This window comes from Oncorhynchus nerka, linkage group LG13 (genome assembly GCF_034236695.1).
Source record: "Oncorhynchus nerka isolate Pitt River linkage group LG13, Oner_Uvic_2.0, whole genome shotgun sequence".
Taxonomy (NCBI): Eukaryota; Metazoa; Chordata; class Actinopteri; order Salmoniformes; family Salmonidae; genus Oncorhynchus; species Oncorhynchus nerka.
In genome coordinates, this window is record NC_088408.1 from 28,760,516 (window position 1) to 28,785,331 (window position 24,816).

Below are 24,816 nucleotides of genomic sequence, written 5' to 3' on the forward strand. Positions count from 1 at the left end.
GAAGCTAGTGACATTTTAAAATTGTGTTCTTACCGTCTCGTAGAACTTCACTTGCTCCTCCAGGTACAGCTGCATCACCCTGTTGTAGTCGTAGATACGGTTGCTATGGAAGTGGTTCATCTCAGCTGTGGGCGGGGAGAAAACAGGAAATCCACTGTCACGTGATTTAGTATAGATGATGGAACCATCTCTTTATACGCCATAGGCTTACAGTACTTTGTGCTAGCACATTTAACCATCGCTAACACATTTAGAATTAGACCAGTAGCCTTACCTTGTAGTGCATATGACATGGTGCTAACACGTTTAGCATTAGACCAGTAGCCTTACCTTGTAGTGCATATGACATGGTGCTAACACGTTTAGCATTAGACCAGTAGCCTTACCTTGTAGTGCATATGACATGGTGCTAACACGTTTAGCATTAGACCAGTAGCCTTACCTTGTAGTGCATATGACATGGTGCTAACACGTTTAGCATTAGACCAGTAGCCTTACCTTGTAGTGCATATGACATGGTGCTAACACGTTTAGCCATGGTCACTTTGTCTTGAGGGGTGATCTTGCTAGCTGCCACCAGCCGGTCTCCCTCCTTCACCTTCTCTATGGCCGCCTAACAGTGAAAAGACAGAGCAGTCTTGAGCTTTACACAAAATCCTATACTGGATTAAACAGGGATCTACATTAATAGCAAAGACACTGTAGGTCCTAACCAAAATAAAATGGTTTTGTTCTTTTCATATGGTTGTTATTCTCTTGCTCGCTCTCCTCTGCCCTAGGCTCAGTATCATGTGAATACCAATTTCGCTCTCTCTCTCGCTCTCCCTCCCCCCCTGTAGGAGCCTACCTTGTGTACTCCAATGGTGTCAGGGAAACATCCCAGAAGGCCTTTGTACTCATTGTTGTTCTCCATGAGGAAGTGCAGGTCTTTCCTGGGCTACAGGGAGAGAACATGGACAATTAGATATCAAATCACACACACAGCCGCACAACCCAATATCCTCTGCAAACAGAGCAAAAGCCAATTCACATTACACTTTTGGTACTGAGCCAGAAAAGCCAATGAACAAGATGAGTACAATAATACAACTGTGACATCATCAGAAAGAAATGTAGTAGCAATGTCTCAAATAGCAAAAAACAGGAAACCACTTAAAAACGATAGAAATATGACCAAAAACAGAGATAATAAAGGACCATGTAGGGAAAACAACATCCACAAAGGCGTGTTTGGTCATGGAAGAGATCCATAACACATCCATCCAAACATTACCAGAGAACCAAGGTAGGGAACTGAATGTTTACTATAATGTGGAACTCACACACACACACACACACACACACACACACACACGTATATATAGACAGCACTGTGTCTGAGTGCTAGTAACTACCCAGGACTGGAACTACACAGCTAATGCTAATGATTGGTGGAGGTCAAAAGGTCAAAAAGAAGTCAAACAGAGTCTGGACCAAGGACAGAAACCTCTGGACTGGAGCAACACATGCTTACCAGATGAGTCCTCCATGTCGACGCTGCTGCGACAACATCAAAAACAGGGTGGGGCTTTGATTTCATTACAAACCACACTACACCGTCATGGATATAAATCAGAGAACTGATATTCAAACATTATGTTCAACTGAATTGTCAGAGGAACATAGAGAACATATTTTGCTCTGGTGGCCTTAAATGAATGTCATGGAGTAATCATACAAGTCTTGACCTCTTCCCTTCAGATAACACACACCTCACACACAGGATGCTTAGTGAAAGGGTCAGAGGAAGGTCAGAACAAGGATATAAAACAGACACTGTGAGGTCACAGGAAACGCACGCAGACATCCAGGAAGTGACATCAGACAGGAGCAGCTTGGGGCGATGAAGAAAAAAGAGAGACCAAAGGAACAAGAATAGAGCACAAGGCCTTTGGGGCTAAAGGAAGTACACAGAGCAACAGGAAGTTGCCCCCACTCGCCCAAAGCTGCTCCTCAACGTAGACTAGCATACATTCCCTCAAAGGCTTATTTTGGATTCCAAGGCCTCAACAACTGAGACAAAAAAAACAAGGCTACATCTGACGTATAGCACACATTGCCTTTCAAATACTAATACACATATTTACAGCCCTTGAGCAACTACACTCTCAACAGGAGACTCTTCGGCAGCCTCTGAGTAGAATAATCTGTCTGTGTTAAAACGATTCCCTCTCTGAGTAGCATTAAAAGGAAGGTGAAATCCTAGTTAATGGATAGTGTGCCTGTGTGAGCCATCCCTCCTAGTTCCTTTGTGTATAGTGTGTAAACTGGATGTTTTTGTGTTCTTATGATTAAGTAACCAAATTGACCTGCCAAATTTAGATGTATATTTTTTTTATCGTGCCACATTATGCCAAACACTATCATGAAAGCGGACCACAATGGAAATAAGTCACAGACATTTGTGCTTTTTTGTGTTCATCCTCAATGATTCTTAATCAATTGAATAATTTTGTATGCATATTGTTGGATTCTAGCTCGAAATATACTTTTACTATACTAAAACGTATTGATACTTTACATGTACAAGGAATGTATATGTTGGGGTCAATGAAGGGTGGATAGGAATCTGGTGTATGTCCTAAGAAGGGAGGTAAAGGGCAACAGTGTGGTTAGTCTCTGTTAGGGCAGGCCAGCTGCGAAACTAGAGAGGAGCGTGGAATTCGGCTCGAGGTTAAGTCAACAGATGAAGTGAGAAGAAACCTCTGGGAGGGGGGCCAGAGGGGCCCACCACAACAGTCCTATCTCACACACACACTTCCACACCCACCAAGGTTCTAGCATCAGGAAGGACCATGACTACACCAGTGAGAGAAACCAATTAAGCTCCTGCCTGGCGACAGAGATGTATTGGCTTTCTAGACGTGTAAGGAGTTGACCCTGCCTAGTAGGAGGTTATAAATATATGTGCTTGTGTAATCATGCATTGTCTTTGCAGATTTTTCCTAGTCATCCGTTTGAGTTTTTACTCTGTTTGTTCAGAACCTAACAGTATCTTGTTTTTAAATGATCAAATAAAATAACATGGAAATTCAATTCTGACACTGAAAATAACCACACATTCTGATAATTTCTTTTAACCCAGAGGAGATACAGGGTTAAGAGAGAGATCTGCAGGTTATGACACGTCTGTACTGGTACTGTACCTGCTCAGCCACCATCTGAGCTATCTCCTCATAGGTCTTTCCTGCTGAAGTCATGGCATCGGTGAGGGTGGCCTCTCCTGCAGATACAATAACCTGTTTTTTTATATTATACGCAACAACACTTATATTGAACAAACTAAAACATACAGAGATCCATATATATCCCATTTAGTGGGGTAAATGTCTGTCCAAGCAGGCCTACCTTGGTATCCACTGCTGGTGAAGACAGACGAGAGGTTCTGGAAGGCCTTGCCAATCCTCTGGTACTCTTTGGGCAAAGCTGAGGACACACACAGATTCGGTCATGTGTTATAACTATGTAGCCTGCATAGCTTCTGTGTAGAGTTTATGTAGTGCATACATACGTCCTGTGCATCTCTTCCAGTGCTCCTGGCCCACTGTGAGTAGATCCTTCACACCATCATCCATAGCTTTGGTGAAACGACTGAACTGATCACACTTCTGCTCCCTGTTACGCAATGGAAACAAATGAAGAAAAACACCCCATAACATTTCATATTGTGTATGTCTGCTGCAGCGTGGTGTGATGTCACTCACACTTCGATGGGGTCCAGGTCGGGGGCTTCAGGCTCTATGGAGGAGAAGATCATCACTCCCCCATCCTCGTCTTTCTCTGCTTTTCTCTTCCCTGTTTTCCAGTCCTGCAACACACAGTGCTCAATAGCCAATCCTCAGTGTCACTACCACTACAGTCAGAGCTCCATGTCCAGTCTGGTACTGCACCCCTCTGCTGTTCCTGGGGGAGGAAGATGAGGAAGACTCCTACTGTACCTTCTCGTCCTTGTAGGTCAGGAAGAGTTGGAAGACGTCACTGTTGGAGACCACAGGGTGCCGACACATCCTGGTCATCCAGCCCTGCAACCTCTCCATCCTCATCTTGATAAACTCCTCCTCAAAACGCCCTGGCAGAGAGGGAGGGAGGGAGAAAGGGAGAGAGAGCAGATATAAGCGGTGTGCAATGAAAGGAGCACCCCAGGCTCCACATATACCTTCCTACATTAAGTTAACTCCTCTCCAATAGGATAGACAGAGGGTTTCTCAGTGGAGGAGAGAAGAAGAGAGGTTAGCAGGTCAGTCTCTCACCTGTGACCTGCTTGTCCGGTAGAGAGGGGATGGGGATGGCTGAACCAAACTTGTCCAGTAGCCTCTCATACAGCCAATCAAAGTGCTTGTATCGGTGATTGACAGGTCTGTTTGTGGTCTGCAAACCAATCACACAAAGTTAACATGCACTATAATGCCAATGGGTTGGCATAATATTGGCTTTCGGCAACTGCAGCTTTTATCTGAGACAGCTCGTTATCAGGCATTTGGACAATGTATCTGTCCCTAGAAATGATCGAGCCAGAAACATTAATGACCATTCACATTGATACTAGTAGTGGTCCCACAGACACTTACGTTGGGTATGACATGGTACTCGATGTAGCTCTTCAGGCCGTACATCTTGGTGCCCTTCTTAGGGTCGGCTACGACACAGTCCAGCTGAGCCTCTGGATAGGACCACACTGGACCAACCTCCCCCATCTGAGACGGAGCAGAGACAACCCTACTAAATCCTACAAGATAAATCCTACATCAATTTGAAAAGACTACAGTACAAAAAATTGCTAAACAACACAGCCAACCACACTCCATTCAATGTCCAGTCCTGATGAAGGTCCTCCACCAACTCACATAGATGGTTATCTTCTCCTTTCCCTTGGGTGGTTGCTTGCAGAGGAGGAACAGCTCAGGTCCAGACTTGGAGAACCCGGGGAACCTGCTCAAAGAGGAACACACAGGGGTAAAGGTCAGGGGTTAAGTGTCAGTGGTTAGGTAGAAAGGGACACTTGACAGTCTGGAAATCCAACGGCAATGGTTTAACAGAGTTGGGCCAACTATCCTCCGCCAAACATCTCAGATTCTAAACCGCAAACTAAGATGGACAAACTCTGTATATTGACTCAATGTTTATGTTTACCGTGGGTATAATCTGGGTAAAAGTGGTCTTTAGGTCATGGCTAGTGTTTGTGGATTCAGTGTGATGGTTTGGAGTAGTAGTCAGCTGTCTTACTTGTTGAGGGAGATCTTCATGGAGGAGCCAGTAGCCCCTCCTCTCTGGATGGCCCCTCCATCTCCAGACTCGGAGTTTGACTTCACATCATCCCACTCATCATCCCACTCATCGTCCTCCGCTCCTACCCACACACACACACACACAGACACCCACACACCCTTAGTAACCAAATACATGGAAGAGAGATCATACAGCATAAAAAGCCTAAAACCGAGATCAGAGAACATGCACTAGACCAGTGGGTTTCAAACCTCTCCTCGAGGACCCCCAGACATTCTTATTCCAGAGCTAGCACACCTGATTCCAATCACTAATCATTAAGCCCTTGATTAGAGAATTAGGTGAGCTACTTCAGGGAAAATCTTGGGTGGCCGATGAGGTTTGAAGACCACTGCACTGCACTACCCCGTGCTATGTTTTGAGAGAAAAACTGTAAATATACTGTACAGTATGTATCCAAACAGAAACAACAAACCTATTATATCAGTCTAGATAATCAGTTAGATATATCCTCAAAACCAACCAATTAAGTGTTAAGCTATAAATACTGTGAATAGCTTTCTTGAGAGAAAATACACACAATGCAAACACATGCCTGCAATAGAGAAAATAATGTACATTTACTGGTTATACACATGCCAGACATTTTCTTAAAACAAGAAACACTCGCACAAACAGGGAAACCCTCCCAGCAGGCAATGCATGGTGGGATACCTGACCAGTCAATAAGGTAGGGATATGGATAGATATCTTTGGAAGGAAAAAGAAGAGGCACTTTGTTATTTCGTTCATTCAGTCAGTCACGTCTTAATTCAGAATATAGTTTTAAAACGGGAAGTGAAAAACCAAAGCCAGCAAAAACTCTGCAAAGGCAAGTGATCTCATAACTATCGATGACAACACCGTCCCCTGTTTAAGACCACACCTACAAAATGCATTGCAAAACACCACCCTTCATGTATGCCAAAGGCTATATTCTTAAAACCCAAAACATAGATATTAACAATGGATAAAGTTCCTAAAAAGAGGTATAACAAGGGGGGGAAATCATTTATGGAGACATTTCTGCAAGTCTTTTGCCAGAAACTTGCTAAAGTAGGTCTTCCCTACAGTATTACGAGCAAATTATTACCAAAGTGTTGAGGTCCATAAAGGGGCCCTCATTGCCCTTTAGTTCCTCTAGAACAGTGACTCTTACCTGGGCCCTGGTAGGCCTGAGGATGGCTCTGTGCTGTGGAGCCCCAGGGGTCAGGGGCAGCACTCTTGCCTGTAATGGTGCCCTCTGGCTGGGCCGCCCAGTTGTTGGAGGAACCTCCCGTGGTGTCCTGGTTCCATACCGACCACGGGTCTTTACCGTTACTCGCCTAGAGGAGCGAGAGAGAGGAGAGAGAAAAATAGGTAGGGGTAGAGGACAGCTTTTTTAACAATCAACCAATACTGGTTTTAAATGACTTGTCAGGGAAAGAAATTACAGGGTATATAACTTGACAGAAATTTAAATATACAGTGGTGCAAAAAAGTATTTAGTCAGCCACCAATTGTGCAAGTTCTCCCACTTAAAAAGATGAGAGGCCTGTAATTTTCATCATAGGTACACTTCAACTAATGACAGACAAAAGGAGGAAAAAAATCCAGAAAATCACATTGTAGGATTTTTTATGAATTTATTTTCAAATTATGGTGGAAAATAAGTATTTGGTCAATAACAAAAGTTTATCTCAATACTTTGTTATATACCCTTTGTTGGCAATGACAGAGGCCAAACGTTTTCTGTAAGTCTTCACAAGGTTTTCACACACTGTTGCTGGTATTTTGGCCATTCCTCCATGCAGATCTCCTCTAGAGCAGTGATGTTTTGGGGCTGTTGCTGGGCAACACGGACTTTCAACTCCCTCCAAAGATTTTCTATGGGGTTGAGATCTGGAGACTGGCTAGGCCACTCCAGGACCTTGAAATGCTTCTTACGAAGCCACTCCTTCATTGCCCGGGCGGTGTGTTTGGGATCATTGTCATGCTGAAAGACCCAGCCACGTTTAATCTTCAATGCACTTGCTGATGGTAGGCTTTGTTACTTTGGTCCCAGCTCTCTGCAGGTCATTCACTAGGTCCCCCCGTGTGGTTCTGGGATTTTTGCTCACCGTTCTTGTGATCATTTTGACCCCACGGGGTGAGATCTTGCGTGGAGCCCCAGATCGAGGGAGTTTATCAGTGGTCTTGTATGTCTTCCATTTCCTAATAATTGCTCTTTAAAAAAAAATGTATTGTGTCTTTTATACTGATAACAAGTTCAAACAGGTGCCATTAATATAGGTCAATGAGTGGAGGACCAAGGAGCCTCTTAAAGAAGAAGTTACAGGTCTGTGAGAGCCAGAAATCTTGCTTGTTTGTAGGTGACCAAATACTTATTTTCCACCATAATTTGCAAATAAATTCATTAAAAATCCTACAATGTGATTTTCTGGATTTTCTTTCTCATTTTGTCTGTCATAGTTGAAGTGTACCTATGATGAACATTACAGGCCTCTGTCATCTTTTTAAGTGGGAGAACTTGCACAATTGGTGGCTGACTAAATACTTTTTTGCCCCACTGTAAGACTGCTTGAGAAAAATGGACATAAAACATGAAACAAGGAAGAAAAGATGGTGTTCTCACTCCAACCCTTACCTGGCAGACTCCCTCCCCACACATCCCACTCAAAATACAGTGTCAGGCAACACACTCACGTGTGACTGTGTGTTGAATGGTATGGAAGTTGAACCCTGGACTTGCAGGTACAGCGTGTTTCCTCAAGTCACACAAAATTATGCAAAAACGTCTCTCGCGCACAATGCCACTCTCACGCTTATCTAAATCATTGAGAAATTCATGCCTCGTATTCAAGTCCAGCATTGTGACGCACTGCACTGTACCATTCAGATCATGCCAAGGCACGGCAGGATGCAGCACGCCACTGTAAGCCTTTCTCCCAGTCATTTCCATGGCTGGAGGACTACATGTGGTGAAGGACAACACAAGCAGAACAGACACACATCTCATGCGTTCTACAGTCATTCATTCACTGAGACTATAGAAGAATTTTGCATCAAGACAATCGACAGGACAACTGCATGCCATGCGTATGGGGCAGACGTTGGCCATGCCGCAAGCATGTGTGTGTAGATCAGGGCTGTTCCTGGAGCGCTACCCTTCTCCAGGTTTTCACCCCAACCCTAGTTGTAACTGACCTGATTCATCTCATCAACTAGCGAATTATTAGAATCAGGTGCGCTAGATTAGGGTTGGAGCGAAAAACCTACAGGATGGTAGCGCTCCAGGAACAGGGTTGGAGAGCCCTGTGTGGATGTGTGTGTGTGTGTGTGTGTGTGTGTGTATGTGTGCACGTTTGGATAGGAAGTTGCTGACCAAACATCTCCATCATAGGCTACTTACAGTAAGCCACAAAACAAACAGAGGGAGAGAGAGTACATTAGAGGACCACAGTGGTGGGGAACACAGGCTCATAGCAGCTGTAGTGTGTTACCACAGAACAAACTGCAGGAGTTTTGACTTATTCTGCTGAATTGTCCAACAATTTGTTTACAACATATAAAAACAATGGTAAAATTGAGACAGATGATTGCTGGCTCTTGCCTGGTGGGAGAGCTTGTTCACCGATCACTGTAATAATTGATTGGTTATAGGGAACCGTGAATGTTGAGATCATTCGTTTGGTGTTTAGTGCTGGTAATAAGAAACATTGATCCATAGCGGTGCATGTTGTATCAGAGATGTGCTGATCAATTTCATTCATCTGTGATGGGATGCGTGTCTGGAGGTGTAGGGAGTCGGTAGGCTTGATTCGGCCTCTGATTTGGAGGTTCCAGTTAACAGTTACCCTTATCTACTGGCTCCAGGTCAGTTGTAGTTTGATGGACAGAAAGTAAGTGGACCCTGGTTCAGGGAGTGGGGTGTAGGAGAGGGTGGGGGTGGTACAATGTAAGATCATGCTCTTGCAGGCTGAGCTGGGGGTGTGGGGGGTTGCAGGGGGGTGGGGGGGTGGGATTTGAGATGGGAGGTGGGGGACGGGGCCCTGACCACCGCTCGGTGCTGGTTACCTCGTCAGGGGAAGAGGAGGAAGGGGGGGCCTGGGTGTCGGGGGTGTCCGGCTGAGGACTACAGGCCCCAACATCCACCTTGAGGGGAGAGAAGGTGACATCATCACAAAGCGCCTGCGAGTGAAGGGTAACCTGGGCAACGCGGACCCCAAGCAGGGGCCACAGTGAAGTAGGAATATTTGATGAGAGACAGTAATTTGGTGTTCTGTTGTTGACTCCCCTCTAACTTATAATAGGGGTACCATGTCTTCATAGTTGTATAGCTATCCCATTTTCCAAGAAAAATAAATAGCTTGCATCTAGCATACAGTGCCTTGTAAAAGTATTCAGACCCCTTGGATTCCTCTTGGATTTATTGTGTTACATAGTGGCATTAAAAGGGATTTAGGTGTCATATTTTGTCAATAATATACACAAAATACTCTGTAATGACAAAGTGGATAAGTAAAAAAAATAATATTCTGAATACAAAATGTAATAACTAAAATATAGTTGTTGCATAAGTGTTCGGTCCCTTTGTTTAGGCAAGCCTAAATTAGTTCAGGAGTCAAATTTGGCTTAACAAATCACATAAAAAGTTACATGGATTCACTATGCGTGAAATAATAGGTTTGGTAGATGGGTAACAAATAGGGCTGTCGCCGACAACAACATAAAAACTTTTTATTTTTTAAAATTGTCGACCGGAAGTAGTCTGTTCTTTCAAACAATCGATTGGTCAAAATGTTAAAACATGTATTTTTTGCATATATAGACACACCCAATGTTCCCTCTAAGCTGCATGCGTGTGCACAGTAGCCCAAGATTGCCACGCAGCTCCTCCGGGACTGCCGCGCAGAAATACCAGCCCACAGAGAGAAGCACAAGATTAAACTTCACTTTCTAGAGCAGTGGTCACCAACAGGTCGATCGCGATTGACTGGTCGATCTCCAAGGAATTTCTAGTCGATCGCCAAACATTTCTGTAAAAAAAACAACGATAAATCCTTGTTTTCCTCTTTTTTTTGTATTTGTCTCAGGCTGTTGGCGATAGATGCACCCGATTCAGCTGCCCTGCGCCAGGTGGGCGAACTGTTGCCATTTTGAACCATTTCATGTGTCTGAAGGTACAAACTCAGCCTTTCCAGCGGGCCAGAGAGCATATCAAGTGCACTATAGGTCTACCGCTGGCCAATCGGATGGCTCAGATGACCGTGTCTACAGTAACGTAACAGGCATAAAAGAAATCTACAGTAAAATTGATACTGTGATATTTCAAAACGTTTAAAACCATGACAGGAGAGAGACTGTCAACAAATACATCAAAGAGCTGCTGTTTGTAGGAGTTCATGTTCTTACTCAGCACTGTTAACACTTTGTATTCAACACTTTTATAAACCATAAAATGCGCATTCTTCCTATTTCCACTCAGCGCTACAACAAGCACTGCAGCAGTAATGAACGAGTAGGAAAGTGTATCTATAGGATTGCATTATTATTACTAACAGCTTGGGTCTTTTTTTAATATCGAGGAATATTTCACTTTCTCTGTTCATAGGAGTAACAACATGAATCTGTGGATGAGGCAGAAATAATGCGGTGCGACTCAAGTTTCGCCATTAGCTGGAAGACAGTGTGACCTTTTGGTCAGTGGAGGAAAGGAAGAGCGGAGGGATGTTGAGAAGTGGACCCTCAGTCTGCTGCTCTCTCCCTCTGCTGAGACTGACCATCAGATGCAGGCACCATCAGCCCAGTAAAATAAAAATAAAAAGCAAATGATTTAAATGCTTACTCAGCTGTGCTTCACAAGTAATACAACATCATTACTGGTGTGATCATATTAACTTTTCAAATGTTCTTACGTTACAGCCTTATTCTAAAATTGATTGAATAAACCATTTTCCACCAAGACGCTCAGCCAAATGGAGTTTGCCAAAAGGCCCAAAAAGGACTCTCGAACAATGAGAAACAAGATTCTCTGTTCTGATGAAACCAAGATTGAACTATTTGGCCTGAATAACAAACATCACATTACAGTCAGGCACTGCTCATCACCTGGCCAAAACCATCCCTATGGTGAAGCACGGTGGTGGCAGCATCATGTTGTGGGGATGTTTTTCAGCGGCAGGGAGTGGGAGATTAGTCAGGATCGAGAAAGCTGAAATGAGCTAAGTACTGAGAGATCCTTGATGAAAACCTGCTCCGGGATGCTCAGGACCTCAGACTGGGGAGAAGGATCAACTTCCAAAAGGACAATGACCCTAAGCACACAGCCAAGACAATGCAGGAGTGGCTTCGGGACAAGTCTCTGAATGTCCTTGAGTGGGCCAGCCAGAGCCCGGACTTGAACCCGATCTAACATCTCTGGAGAGACCTGCAAATAGCTGTGTAGCAATGCTCCCCATCCAACCTGACAGAGCTTGAGAGGATCTGTAGAGACGAATGGGAGTAAAAGTGATACTTCAGTTTAATTTGCAAACATTTCTAAAAACCTGTTTCTGCTTTGTCATTATGGGGTATTGTGTGTAGATTGTTTTTCCCCCTCACTAATTGAATCCACTTTGGAATAAGGCAGTAATGTAACAAAAGGTGGAAAAAGTGAATACTTTCTGTATGCACTGTATATGGATCTGTACCATTTACTTTGAACTGGACTGTGTTTACAGCATGAGTGGTCGTGAGTTGATGCGCTTGTTTTGAGATCAAAGTGAGAGCTGCATGTAGCCAAGTGTGCACAGTTTGTTCATATCCTTTGCTAGTTAGTGAGTTAATAGCCCAGTTATAAATCATTTGTACATTTAGTTCATATCCTTTACTAGTTAGTGAGTTAATAGCCCAGTTATAGATCATTTGTACATTTAGTTCATATCCTTTGCTAGTTAGTGAGTTAATAGCCCAGTTATAGATCATTTGTACATTTAGTTCATATCCTTTGCTAGTTAGTGAGTTAATAGCCCAGTTATAAATCATTTGTACATTTAGTTCATATCCTTTGCTAGTTAGTGAGTTAATAGCCCAGTTATAAATCATTTGTACATTTAGTTCATATCCTTTGCTAGTTAGTGAGTTAATAGCCCAGTTATAGATCACTTGTAGTCAGCAATGGGGGAGTGATTGCTTCCTACAAGAGCACAAAATAGGTACATTTCTAGACATCTTTGAAAAGCGAGTCAGGTAAAGAGCTTTTTTTTTGTCATAAACAGGTAGTGTTGTATTTTGAGACAGTCTTGAATAAGCTAAGAAAGCAATAGGCAGAGGGTAGCATAATGTGTCTGATTCTCTGTAATAACGGTATGGGAATAATTATGCATTTTATTTTGTCAAGTGGTTTCTTGCATTCCACAACACTTTCAGTCACCTTGTCTGAAGGACAAGTGGATTAACAGGTTAATGTCAAGCCCTGCATGCTTTTTTTCTTCTCCAAAAGTCTCACGGAATGTAGGCCTACATTGAACACCACACAGTGGCTGCTACTGTAGGCTGAACGGTTTCCATGTTAAAATGTTATGGGATGCATTTTCTCCATTGATTTTGATGCTATGCCACTCTGGTAATCCTACATCATGATGAAATAGCCATGGCCACTGTTAACTTAAAGCGGGTACAGACTCAGTGTTCACAGTAAACGCGCACTGGAATTTGAAGAGAATTTGAACAACTTCAAGTTTGCACTCGGCATACCTGAAATTTGCTCAGTGCCGGAAAACAATTGAGGGAACATTGGGCACACCTGGGGTTGTGGCGGTCACAACATTTGGTCAGCTGGTGATTGTCAAGCAAATAACTGTCGGTCTCACGGTAATTGACCGTTAATTAACAAACACATTTAGCATCTCCTGGCTTTCACACATAGCCTACAAGCCATTTTAAAAAGTACAATAAATCCATGTAATATAGCCTACACCTACACAATAAATCCATTATTTATTTTAGACAGTTCTAAAAAAGCATGATATGAAGAAAATGTAGTCTCTTTCAGAAGAAAAGAATAGCATAGTCTGAGTTGCCCTTATGTTAGGTCCTGATGTGGGCTACACTAGTTCATTTAGCAGACAAGATTTGCTTATAATTCCGTGGCAATTATTTTATAGTATGAAGAATACAATTGAACAAAGCTGAATAAAATATAAATATTTTCTCCAAACGATTTGAGGGAGTGTGCACATGCGCCTATTCGGTGTTAAGAAAAAAAATAGGTACTCCTATATGCTTAATATAGAGTTATTAATGTAACTTTAGTTGTTCTACAAACGTTGGGCTATATATATGATTAGACGAATGATGATTTGAAAAAAGTTGCTTGAAAGGCATGAGCTCTGATTTGTTGTTTTTTTTGCGCAGGCTTTTTGTGCAGGCTGTACACACCACAATAGTCTCTCATTCACAATTTGACAAGCACATGATAATGCCTCGAATTTCACGGTGGCATCCCCTTCGTGGCCGTAATGCATCCTAAAAAAATCCATGCCTTTTGTGGCTCGGAGTGCTGCGTTGCGCTCTTCTCCATGAGTGTGCGGCGCAATCTGAAGCGCCTCTCACTCACATGGCTTTCAGTCACTTGATCAGGTCTTTCTTACAGGCTTACAAGTGAAGACAGACACATCCGGGACGCAACTGCGCACGTCCTTTTCCAATTCCGAGGTGCATATTGAAGATAATAGAATAACTGTCCTCGTTTACTTTTCGTCAGACAAAAAGATGAGTAGTCCTAACAAACGGCAAAAGCACTAGCCTATGTCAATCTACTATCCCCCATAGTACAAAAGTCATTCTATTTTGTGTAATAAATAAATATTCCAAACATAGTCTTAGACAGTTGTGGGATGCGATAGATCCCACATTAATATAACCACTAGCATTAAAAAAATGTTTTTATGCAATGAGGCTGATGCAACGGATCAGAATGTTTAGCTTAAAATGTTGATAAACTATTAGGCTACTTCTTCACATTAACAGCGCAGCAATGCACACATACATGGTAGTAGGCTATAAGTGCAAATTGTCCATTAGCGGGAAAACACCATTATCAAAAGTGACCACAAAATGCAATTATGCATGTATTTATTTCATTATAAAAGCTGCATTTTTATGCTGAAAATGATCTTCCCCAAACTTGAAACTCACATGTTAGGCTCTACACCCCTTGTAAAGCAGATTAATGTGCATCACTTTAAGAAGTTATTTGGCCAGCCACTTTAGTTGTGATTACAAACCTTTAAAACATATAGGCCTATGGGCTAGGCTACATGAGGTTTGCGACTATGATTATAAAAAGTAATTGCTTCTTATGCTAGGCATCATTTACAAGTGATAATATATCATATCAGTAATAGGCTAATATTGTCACCCATCAGACTATTCTTGGTTTAATATTGTCTTTACATATACTAAATAATACATGTGACATTTGTTGTGATATAGAATAGACCATTATCACACAGGGGCAGCGGGATTTTCTACACATTTGCATTGATGTCAAAGTGATTAGAGGGACAATAGAGTGCTGAGTACCAGGCAGTTAGGACGTTTGAAGGACTACTAATGACCATCAGCAGCATCAGAGCTTGGAGAAGCCTAATTACCGTGACTAAATGGTTATGTGGAATTTGACTGCCTTCATGACTTGTGACCGCCGGTGTGGCGGTAATAGTCACCGCAACAGCCCTAGACACACCCTTTGTGTTTTAATAAAATCAACTATAAATTCACATTGAGCTTGTCTGATGCTTTAAGCCCACTGTTTGATGAAATAAGACACAAATGACTAAAGACGGAGCCCGAGATTAAGATTATGATTTTTGACCATCCTCTTCCCACTCCTACTGGCTTTTGCAGATTCTGCCGTGACTGCAATCTTTCTCATGTGGAATGCCAATTTAATCTTACCATTTAGTACCATGCACACTACGTAAATATAGCCTATAAAGCCAACAAATAAACCACTGCAGCCTGCAGGTAGAAAATATTTGGATAAAATTAAATATCCTAAGGGAGAGAGCTGGAAAGAGTTTTTAAATTCATTGAGGAACTATTGTCATTCTCAATGGATGTAAAAACAGACTTCGCTTGTTTGCTGTTTGAGGTGAGGAAAACATTACTTTGAGAAGCTCCACAGCTCATTACTGGTGGTTTGTTAAGCCAACCAGAAATACTATCAGATCCCAAATTTGGCACATTTATATGCCTACATTAGTGAGCAGGCCAGGTAGCCTATAGGCCTAGTTCTATGGGTAATCAACATTGACAGGAGTGCTCCAAACAAAAGACAATGACTAAATTGACAACTTGGAAGTGGAATGAAATGACCCAAAAAGTGTTTCTCACAAGTGTAGCATAGGTTGTGCACTCTGGAAACAACGTGTCCACTCCGACAATGCAAACAGCAAAAGACTGGAATAATATACTGAGTACATAATTGGCGGAGAGAGCGCATTCTGGACAGAGATGTGCATCTTAGCCACACTCCCCTTCTTCGTGGACTGTACCATCCCCATGGCCTCTGCAATCGATTAGTTCAGAGGAGCTAGCCAACAACACACCTAACACAATAACTTCAAACTGAAGCTGGAAAGACCACAAACTAGCTGACCTTTGTTTATGTTCTACCTTTTATCAATTGACATTTCTTTGTATATATCCATAAAAATGATGTCAGCTGATTCATGATTTCGACTGGCTGAGAAACACTGCCTGCCTCTCTCTCTCTCTCGTCCCGACTCATTACTATGGGACAGCTGGAGATCGAATTGGAATATTGAAACAATGTTGCAAATGTCAGAGAGACAGACAGCAAGGTTATACAAATCTCTGTTCAAAACTAAATGTTAGTCTAAAAGAAATGTGAGAATGTCTAGATGCTTTTTATAGTGGAAATCAAGTTTATAAATTGCCTGGCTGGGCTGAAGAGACACTGGATTGCGCAGTCAGATGGAAGAGTAAATAGACATTTTAAAGTCATAGATCTAGCCAGTGGTAACTTGTGGAATAGACACCGGCTGGAATGTGGTTTTAACCAATCAGCATTCAGTATTAGAACCACCTGTTGTGTAATGAATAATTATGCTGTGCATTATGTATTAAACCACCCAGACACCTCAAAGATAGTCAGTCATCCTTCTGAACTGAGCAGGAAGGAAACTGCTCAGGGAATGATACCATGAGGCCATTGGTGATTTTAAAACAGATACAATGTTCAATGACTGATGGGAGAAACCTGAGGATAGATCAACATTGTAGTGACTCCACAATAAATGACCTAAATGACAAGGGTGAAAAGAAGAACACAAACATACTAAATAAATATATTCCAAAACACGCATATTGTATGCAACAAGGCACTAAAGTAATAGTGAAAAAAAAACATGGCAAACGAATACATGTTTTGGCCTTTGGGCAAATCCAACACCACACATCACTGAGTAACTGCCTCCTTATGTTCAAGCATGGTGGTGGCTGCATCATGGTATGAGTATGCTTGACATCAGCAAATACTGGGGAGTTTTTCCAGGATTAAAATAAATGGGATGGAGCTAAGCACATGCAAAATCCTAAAGCAAAACCTGCTTCAGTCTGCTTTCCACTAGACACTGGGCGAGGAGGTCACCTTTCAGAAGGACAATAACCTACAACACAAGGCCAAATCTACGCAGTAGTTACTTACCAAGTTTTTACTTAAATCTGCTAGAAATACTATGGCAAGACCTGAAAATTGCTGTCTAGCCATGACCCCCTACAGCTTGACAGAGCCTGAAGAATTTTAAAAGAATAATAGGCAAATATTGCACAATCCAGGTGTGTAAAGCTCCAAGGAGACTCAAAGCTGTAATGGCTGACAAAGGGGATTCTAACATGTATGGGCTGAGGGAGCTGAAAACTTATGCAATGACTATATTTTAGTTATTTTATTAATTTACAAAAAATATATATAATTTTTCTTCCACTTTGACATGAGTATTTTGTGTAGATTATTGACAACAAAATGGAAATTAAATACATTTTAATCCAACTTTGCAACAAAATTAAATCGAAGAGATGCGAATACTTTTGCAAGGCACTGTAGTTCCCATTCATTCATACTCACATTCCATTGCATTTTTCAATACATACACAATCACACAATGTAACCCCCTGTCTTTTGCTGAGTCCTAAGACCAATATCTAAAAACAGGGATCATTTAAAACCCACAACCGTGCAGAAATAGTTACGGCAGCTGCTCTTCCTTCTTCATTTCAGAGGTTCGGATGGGTAGAATAATATTCATTAGATGAATAAAAGACTGAGGTCATCCCTCAATTCTGCACTCTGCTATCTCTTTCACTCAAAACGTCACACCACCATGGTATCGTTGGGAGCAGTGCATTGTGGTCTAGCTTGGCACAGAGGCCACTGTAGCAGGGAGGGACTAGTATAGAGTGATAAGAATTAGTAAGGGGCGAGTCACATGTAAAAGCAGAGGAGATGAGACAAGGGAAGTATGATATAAAACCCAGAGGCAGACAGAGACATGAGGTTACACCACAATTATGATGATTTAAAAGACATTAGCTCCTATTTGAAATGAAATGTTTTCTCCCTGTGGATAAACATGTCATGACTTCTTCAGTGTGCTACCTGGTTCTGAGTGGTGTTGTTGGCTGGGGCAGCGAAGGCGTCAAAGAAGGATAGGTCTGGGGCGTGGGCAGCTACTGGGGCAGCTACATGTCCTACATTTCCCCCTCCTCCTGGGAGCTGCAGACAGAAGAGAAGCGACAAACATATTTACAAACAACCACATTTTACACCTTCAAGTTCTAAGCTCAAGTTATGGTTGATTTATAGAAGGTTGAGTGGCTAACCACCTGGGAGGCCACTGAAATGGTATAGTGAAACTAATTGAGTAGCCATACACTGATGAACAAAAATAAATCCTAACTAACTCTTTACTCAGCAGAAGTATCCCTGTTTGGTATACACCTCCCCCTGAGATTGTAGCCTGGTGTACGGAGATAGAAACCACTTGCTTTAGAGACACAGTGAACTTTAGTCCTGCTGTTTTCACTGAAGAGAACAATAACAGCATGTGGATATCAGTTGTCAATGGGAATATTATGACCCTGTGTGGAACCAAAACTATCTAGGACAGCTGGGGAGGTAACTAAGGGTCAAATAGCTGGTGGGAGTCTGCCCTATAGTAACAAACACGCACTTCCATCTTGTGAATAAAGAAAGTAAGCACTGAGCAGTTAGGGTGATGAGTTTTTACTGGTCCTCCAAATACACACACACACACACACACACACACAGCGTGATCTGTTACTGCTGTGACTACTCGGTGCTGTTTGGAGTAAGACTAAACTGTTTAGCAGACCTCTCCTCTCTCTGCCATCGACTGACTAGACAGAACTCACATCTCTGTCTTGGCTTTAAGAAGACCACAGAGTGACTCACGCCATACTGAAGTTGATACTGTATCACAGAAACACACTACTCAGAAGGGTCCCTACACCACTGCATTATATAAACATAGTGATACAACCCCCAGTCCCGAAGGAGGTATATCCTGTCCTGGTTTCCCAAAAGCAGAGAAACTTGGCGAGTGCTGGCTGCCTTTTCCTTGACCCCTTTCCACAACCCTGAGCCCATTCCCATTGACAATCCCAGTAACACGACACAAGCTGCTTATCCATGTGTAGTAACACTGTAGGTACACTACTAACAGGTTCAGGCTACAAGGCAAAAACAACTGGTAGAAAAAGAAAAAGTAAATTATACATAGAAGATTTTAAAAACGGTGAAACAATATATGAGAAGGAATAAGACATTGATATAAAGTGTAAATGAAGCCAGTTCCATCGACAACACTTCAAGCCACTCCCTAACCTCAATGTAGTCTTCTGGCACTAGTCCAACCTCTCCTCTGGAATTCTGTGCTTCTATCCAGCCTCCTCCAACACCCTGAAACAAAACACACCAATAAGAGAGACTGTGATTGGCTTTGTGAGAGGAGAGTGTCATGATATGACGTGATTGGCTGATGACAGATTTTTGATGATGAAACAGTTAGTCACTGCAGTGACCTTTGAACTGCCGTTCCCGCATGATAGCAGTGACATCACGTTGGCTCATTACACTACAGAGAGGAGCTTTTATCGTCTATGTGATCATGTGAGATATTGATCATGTGACTTTACAGGGCTGTAAACAGGACACAGAATACAGTTGAGCCAGCAAGACATGATACTTTTATACTCACATAAATGCACACAGAACTGATGATGTGCATAGTGTGGTGTGAGGGGGAAAGATGAGAGAACGTTAGATGGGGGGTAAGAGCGAGCACGAGAGAAAGGGAGTTTGAGAGAAAAAGATACTGTATGAGGACAAAAATAGAGACAGATAGAGAGATATGTGGAAGAGAAAGACAGCGATAGGAAAAGAGATGGGTAACGATAGGTATAGAAAGAGAGAAACGGGGTAATGAAGGGGGGGGTCAGTCACGTGCTCACCTGATTGGTGATAGTGACTGTCTCTCCCTCTCTCACGGTCAGCTCGTTGTTTCCAGGCTCAGCAGTGAAGTCATACAAAACCTGTGCCTGAGAGAAACACGACAAGAGTCAATACAATCAGGGCCAGGCCAATCAGGCCAAACACAGACACACATCATCGTTTATCTGCTGAGGAGTGGAGTGAGGAAATCTCAACCTCAAACAAGCTGAACTAGTTCTGCTGCCAAGGACTTCTGCTGTGCGGACTCAACCTCAGCACCTGTATATACATCTCAAACACAGAGCTTGAACCCTGATAGGCCCATTCAGACGGCCTCAACTCACCCTAGTGACTCAGTTCACTAGATCAGTGGTTCTCAAACTGTGTGTGTGTGTGCGTGCGTGTGTGTGTGTGTGGGGGGCTTATAAACTTACTCTTGAAAGTTGTAATAGTAGAAAGCACAAGGTGCAATTTCAAAAATTGGGTAGCGCATCATCAGTTCCTCTTGTCATGTCAGTCATTGCATACTTATACATTTATAGATATTTATAACTTGTCAGAAATGTCCAGATCAACTAGCCCATGTTAATGTTATTTAGCTATGATGTTTTGCCCACAGATTGTTGTAATGTTTGAGTCACTCAAACATCACATGAATACACATTAGACTTGGCAAAATGTGCAGAGTTATCTTAAAAATGGAAACATTTTCTATGCACCCCATGACAAAATATGTAGAATTAAAGGAAATAAGCTTTAAACCTGCTAAATGTTCTCTCCGCCAACAAGAGGGGTGTGAACAGTTTGTGAGATAAACAGAGCTTGTGCCCATAGAAATAAGCGCGTGTGCAGGGAGGGATCTGACAGTGGGAACAGTGTTCTTGACAAGGGGCACCTTCGAGAAACAGTAACCTCCCCCAATTCCCTCTACGCCTCTCTAAGAGGGAAGTGAGAGAGAAACAAGTGATCATATCACTCCAAGATGAACCTCTTTCACTTCTTCACTGATGCCATTTTTAGGCAGCTCAGCTGGACCTCTGCACAGATTGGTCTATTGATAACCCCAAGGCTACAGCAGTAACTTCAAAGAACGTTGTAGCATTTCAGTATGAAAGGCCTCTGGGAGAGGTAGGAAGCCATAGCTAGGGCCAAGAGTTAGGTCCTGGTTAGGTCACATGGTCAGGGAAACCTCCTGGCCTATGCTATGTACAGAAGATAAAAGAGGGGATGAGAGTCTCGGACAGAAGTTATTGATTCCAAAGTTCAATAACTTCAACAGAAAATGTAGAAAAATAATTTAGTGGAAGAACTGTGCCAATGCAAACTTTGGTAATGGGACCAGATGTTTTATGTACTCTAAATTAAGATACAAAGATGTCTGCAGAAAGAATTGTGTGTCAGCAATGACATGGCACCTTGAGTAAAAAATATATCTATTTTGGTTATTGAACTACAGTAAGTGAAGTGGATTTACACCCTGCAACAGAATTACGGTAACGGAATTACATCATGGGTCCCTGATGTGTAACTTTGGACATCACAGCCCAGTGCAGCGGAGCACAGGAGAGTACAGTGCAGTACGATACAATACAGTACAGCAGAGTAGGGTAGAGTTCAGTACAGTAAAGTAGAGCATAGTTCAATACAGTCCGATATACTGTACTATACCACATCGGCGTGTACTCTACTGTGCTCTACTCACTATATTGTATTGTGGTGCCCTACTCACTATTGTCCCTACTGGTGCCCTACTCACTATAGTCCAAAGTATTTCGTCGTCTCCTATCTGCCCAACACGTTCACCGTCTACCGTAGCACTGTAGTAACTATCACACTCAACTGAACGACTTGATTAGTGTAGTATTAGCTAGCTACATAGTTGTCTTTGCTGTCTTCGTATCCAAGATAATTGTGTAGTTTAGAGTGTGTAGTCTTAGAGTGATTATCTTAATTCACCGAGGTTAGCTAGCCAGCTATTTTGTCGTCCTTAACGTAGGAGACACTCCTAGCTAGCCAATAGCCAGCCAACGTCTACTGAATAGAACTTTCGCATTCCGGTCGCATTCCGCTTCGCTCCACAGGTAGTATCACATTTTCATTTCATTTCATTACAGTCCCAACGGTGTGATTTGTTTGATCGTAGCTAGCTACATAGCTAGCTACATAGCCGTCTTTGTTTCAAAGATAATTGTGTAGTCTAGAGCGATTTTCTAGGTTAGCTAGCCAGCTATTGTCGTTCTCCTAACGCAACGTAACGTAACCAACACTGCTAGCTAGCCAGCTAGCTCCCGAAAAGCAGCATTGTAGAAACTTCACACTCAACGGTACGACTTGATTAGGGTAGTGTCAACAACGCATCTAGCCTACCCCAGCAGTACTGTATAATTTTAATCATTTTAGTCAATTAGATTCTTGCTACGTAAGCTTAACTTTCTGAACATTCGAGACGTGTAGTCCACTTGTCATTCCAATCTCCTCTGCATTAGCGTAGCCTCTTCTCTAGCCTGTCAACTATGTGTCTGTCTATCCCTGTTCTCTCCTCTCTGCACAGACCATACAAACGCTCCACACCGCATGGCCGCGGCCACCCTAATCTGGTGGTCCCAGCGCGCACGACCCACGTGGAGTTCCAGGTCTCCGGTAGCCTCTGGAACTGCCGATCTGCGGCCAACAAGGCAGAGTTCATCTCAGCCTATGCCTCCCTCCAGTCCCTCGACTTCTTGGCTCTGACGGAAACATGGATCACCACAGACAACACCGCTACTCCTACTGCTCTCTCTTCGTCCGCCCACGTGATCTCGCACACCCCGAGAGGTTCTGGTCAGCGGGGTGGTGGCACCGGGATCCTCATCTCTCCCAAGTGGTCATTCTCTCTTTCTCCCCTTACCCATCTGTCTATCGCCTCCTTTGAATTCCATGCTGTCACAGTTACCAGCCCTTTCAAGCTTAACATCCTTATCATTTATCGCCCTCCAGGTTCCCTCGGAGAGTTCATCAATGAGCTTGATGCCTTGATAAGCTCCTTTCCTGAGGACGGCTCACCTCTCACAGTTCTGGGCGACTTTAACCTCCCCACGTCTACCTTTGACTCATTCCTCTCTGCCTCCTTCTTTCCACCTCACCCTCTCACCTTCCCCCCCTACTCACAAGGCAGGCAATACGCTCGACCTCATCTTTACTAGATGCTGTTCCTCCACTAACCTCATTGCAACTCCCCTCCAAGTCTCCGACCACTACCTTGTATCCTTTTCCCTCTCGCTCTCATCCAACACTTCCCACACTGCCCCTACTCGGATGGTATCGCGCCGTCCCAACCTTCGCTCTCTCTCCCCCGCTACTCTCTCCTCTTCCATCCTATCATCTCTTCCCTCTGCTCAAACCTTCTCCAACCTATCTCCTGATTCTGCCTCCTCAACCCTCCTCTCCTCCCTTTCTGCATCCTTTGACTCTCTATGTCCCCTATCCTCCAGGCCGGCTCGGTCCTCCCCTCCCGCTCCGTGGCTCGACGACTCATTGCGAGCTCACAGAACAGGGCTCCGGGCAGCCGAGCGGAAATGGAGGAAAACTCGCCTCCCTGCGGACCTGGCATCCTTTCACTCCCTCCTCTCTACATTTTCCTCCTCTGTCTCTGCTGCTAAAGCCACTTTCTACCACTCTAAATTCCAAGCATCTGCCTCTAACCCTAGGAAGCTCTTTGCCACCTTCTCCTCCCTCTTGAATCCTCCTCCCCCTCCTCCCTCTCTGCAGATGACTTCGTCAACCATTTTGAAAAGAAGGTCGACGACATCCGATCCTCGTTTGCTAAGTCAAACGACACCGCTGGTTCTGCTCACACTGCCCTACCCTGTGCTCTGACCTCTTTCTCCCCTCTCTCTCCAGATGACATCTCGCGTCTTGTGACGGCCGGCAGCCCAACAACCTGCCCGCTTGACCCTATCCCCTCCTCTCTTCTCCAGACCATCACCGGTGACCTTCTCCCTTACCTCACCTCGCTCATCAACTCATCCCTGACCGCTGGCTACGTCCCTCCTGTCTTCAAGAGAGCGAGAGTTGCACCCCTTCTGAAAAAACCTACACTCGATCCCTCCGATGTCAACAACTACAGACCAGTATCCCTTCTTTCTTTTCTCTCCAAAACTCTTGAACATGCCGTCCTTGGCCAGCTCTCCCGCTATCTCTCTCAGAATGACCTTCTTGATCCAAATCAGTCAGGTTTCAAGACTAGTCATTCAACTGAGACTGCTCTTCTCTGTATCACGGAGGCGCTCCGCACTGCTAAAGCTAACTCTCTCTCCTCTGCTCTCATCCTTCTAGACCTATCGGCTGCCTTCGATACTGTGAACCATCAGATCCTCCTCTCCACCCTCTCCGAGTTGGGCATCTCCGGCGCGGCCCACGCTTGGATTGCGTCCTACCTGACAGGTCGCTCCTACCAGGTGGCGTGGCGAGAATCCGTCTCCTCACCACGTGCTCTCACCACTGGTGTCCCCCAGGGCTCTGTTCTAGGCCCTCTCCTATTCTCGCTATACACCAAGTCACTTGGCTCTGTCATAACCTCACATGGTCTCTCCTATCATTGCTATGCAGACGACACACAATTAATCTTCTCCTTTCCCCCTTCTGACGACCAGGTGGCGAATCGCATCTCTGCATGTCTGGCAGACATATCAGTGTGGATGACGGATCATCACCTCAAGCTGAACCTCGGCAAGACGGAGCTGCTCTTCCTCCCGGGAAGGACTGCCCGTTCCATGATCTCGCCATCACGGTTGACAACTCCATTGTGTCCTCGTCCCAGAGCGCTAAGAACCTTGGCGTGATCCTGGACAACACCCTGTCGTTCTCAAATAACATCAAGGCGGTGGCCCGTTCCTGTAGGTTCATGCTCTACAACATCCGCAGAGTACGACCCTGCCTCACACAGGAAGCGGCGCAGGTCCTAATCCAGGCACTTGTCATCTCCCGTCTGGATTACTGAAACTCGCTGTTGGCTGGGCTCCCTGCCTGTGCCA

General features: G+C 43.7%; 1 protein-coding gene across 6 annotated transcripts in view; it reads right to left on the bottom strand.

Annotated features, from left to right (window-relative positions):
* snx9b (sorting nexin 9b) overlaps positions 1–24,816 on the bottom strand; it is a 33,723-nt gene that overhangs the window by 1,864 nt on the left and 7,043 nt on the right. Inside the window, exons 2-19 of one of the 6 annotated variants that reach the window (XM_065026314.1) lie at positions 19,825–19,911; positions 19,199–19,273; positions 17,951–18,067; positions 9,361–9,438; positions 6,464–6,629; positions 5,980–6,015; positions 5,263–5,386; positions 4,884–4,971; positions 4,608–4,733; positions 4,290–4,407; positions 3,978–4,108; positions 3,744–3,847; positions 3,551–3,654; positions 3,388–3,465; positions 3,186–3,262; positions 848–937; positions 499–613; positions 34–125 (exon numbers count right to left, since the gene is read on the bottom strand). In XM_065026314.1, coding sequence (XP_064882386.1) covers positions 34–125; positions 499–613; positions 848–937; positions 3,186–3,262; positions 3,388–3,465; positions 3,551–3,654; positions 3,744–3,847; positions 3,978–4,108; positions 4,290–4,407; positions 4,608–4,733; positions 4,884–4,971; positions 5,263–5,386; positions 5,980–6,015; positions 6,464–6,629; positions 9,361–9,438; positions 17,951–18,067; positions 19,199–19,273; positions 19,825–19,911 — 1,806 coding nt within the window. The remainder of the gene's footprint in view (positions 1–33; positions 126–498; positions 614–847; positions 938–3,185; positions 3,263–3,387; positions 3,466–3,550; positions 3,655–3,743; positions 3,848–3,977; positions 4,109–4,289; positions 4,408–4,607; positions 4,734–4,883; positions 4,972–5,262; positions 5,387–5,979; positions 6,016–6,463; positions 6,630–9,360; positions 9,439–17,950; positions 18,068–19,198; positions 19,274–19,824; positions 19,912–24,816) is intronic. The other 5 variants (XM_065026315.1, XM_065026316.1, XM_029676395.2 and 2 more) reach the window with 5 other exon arrangements.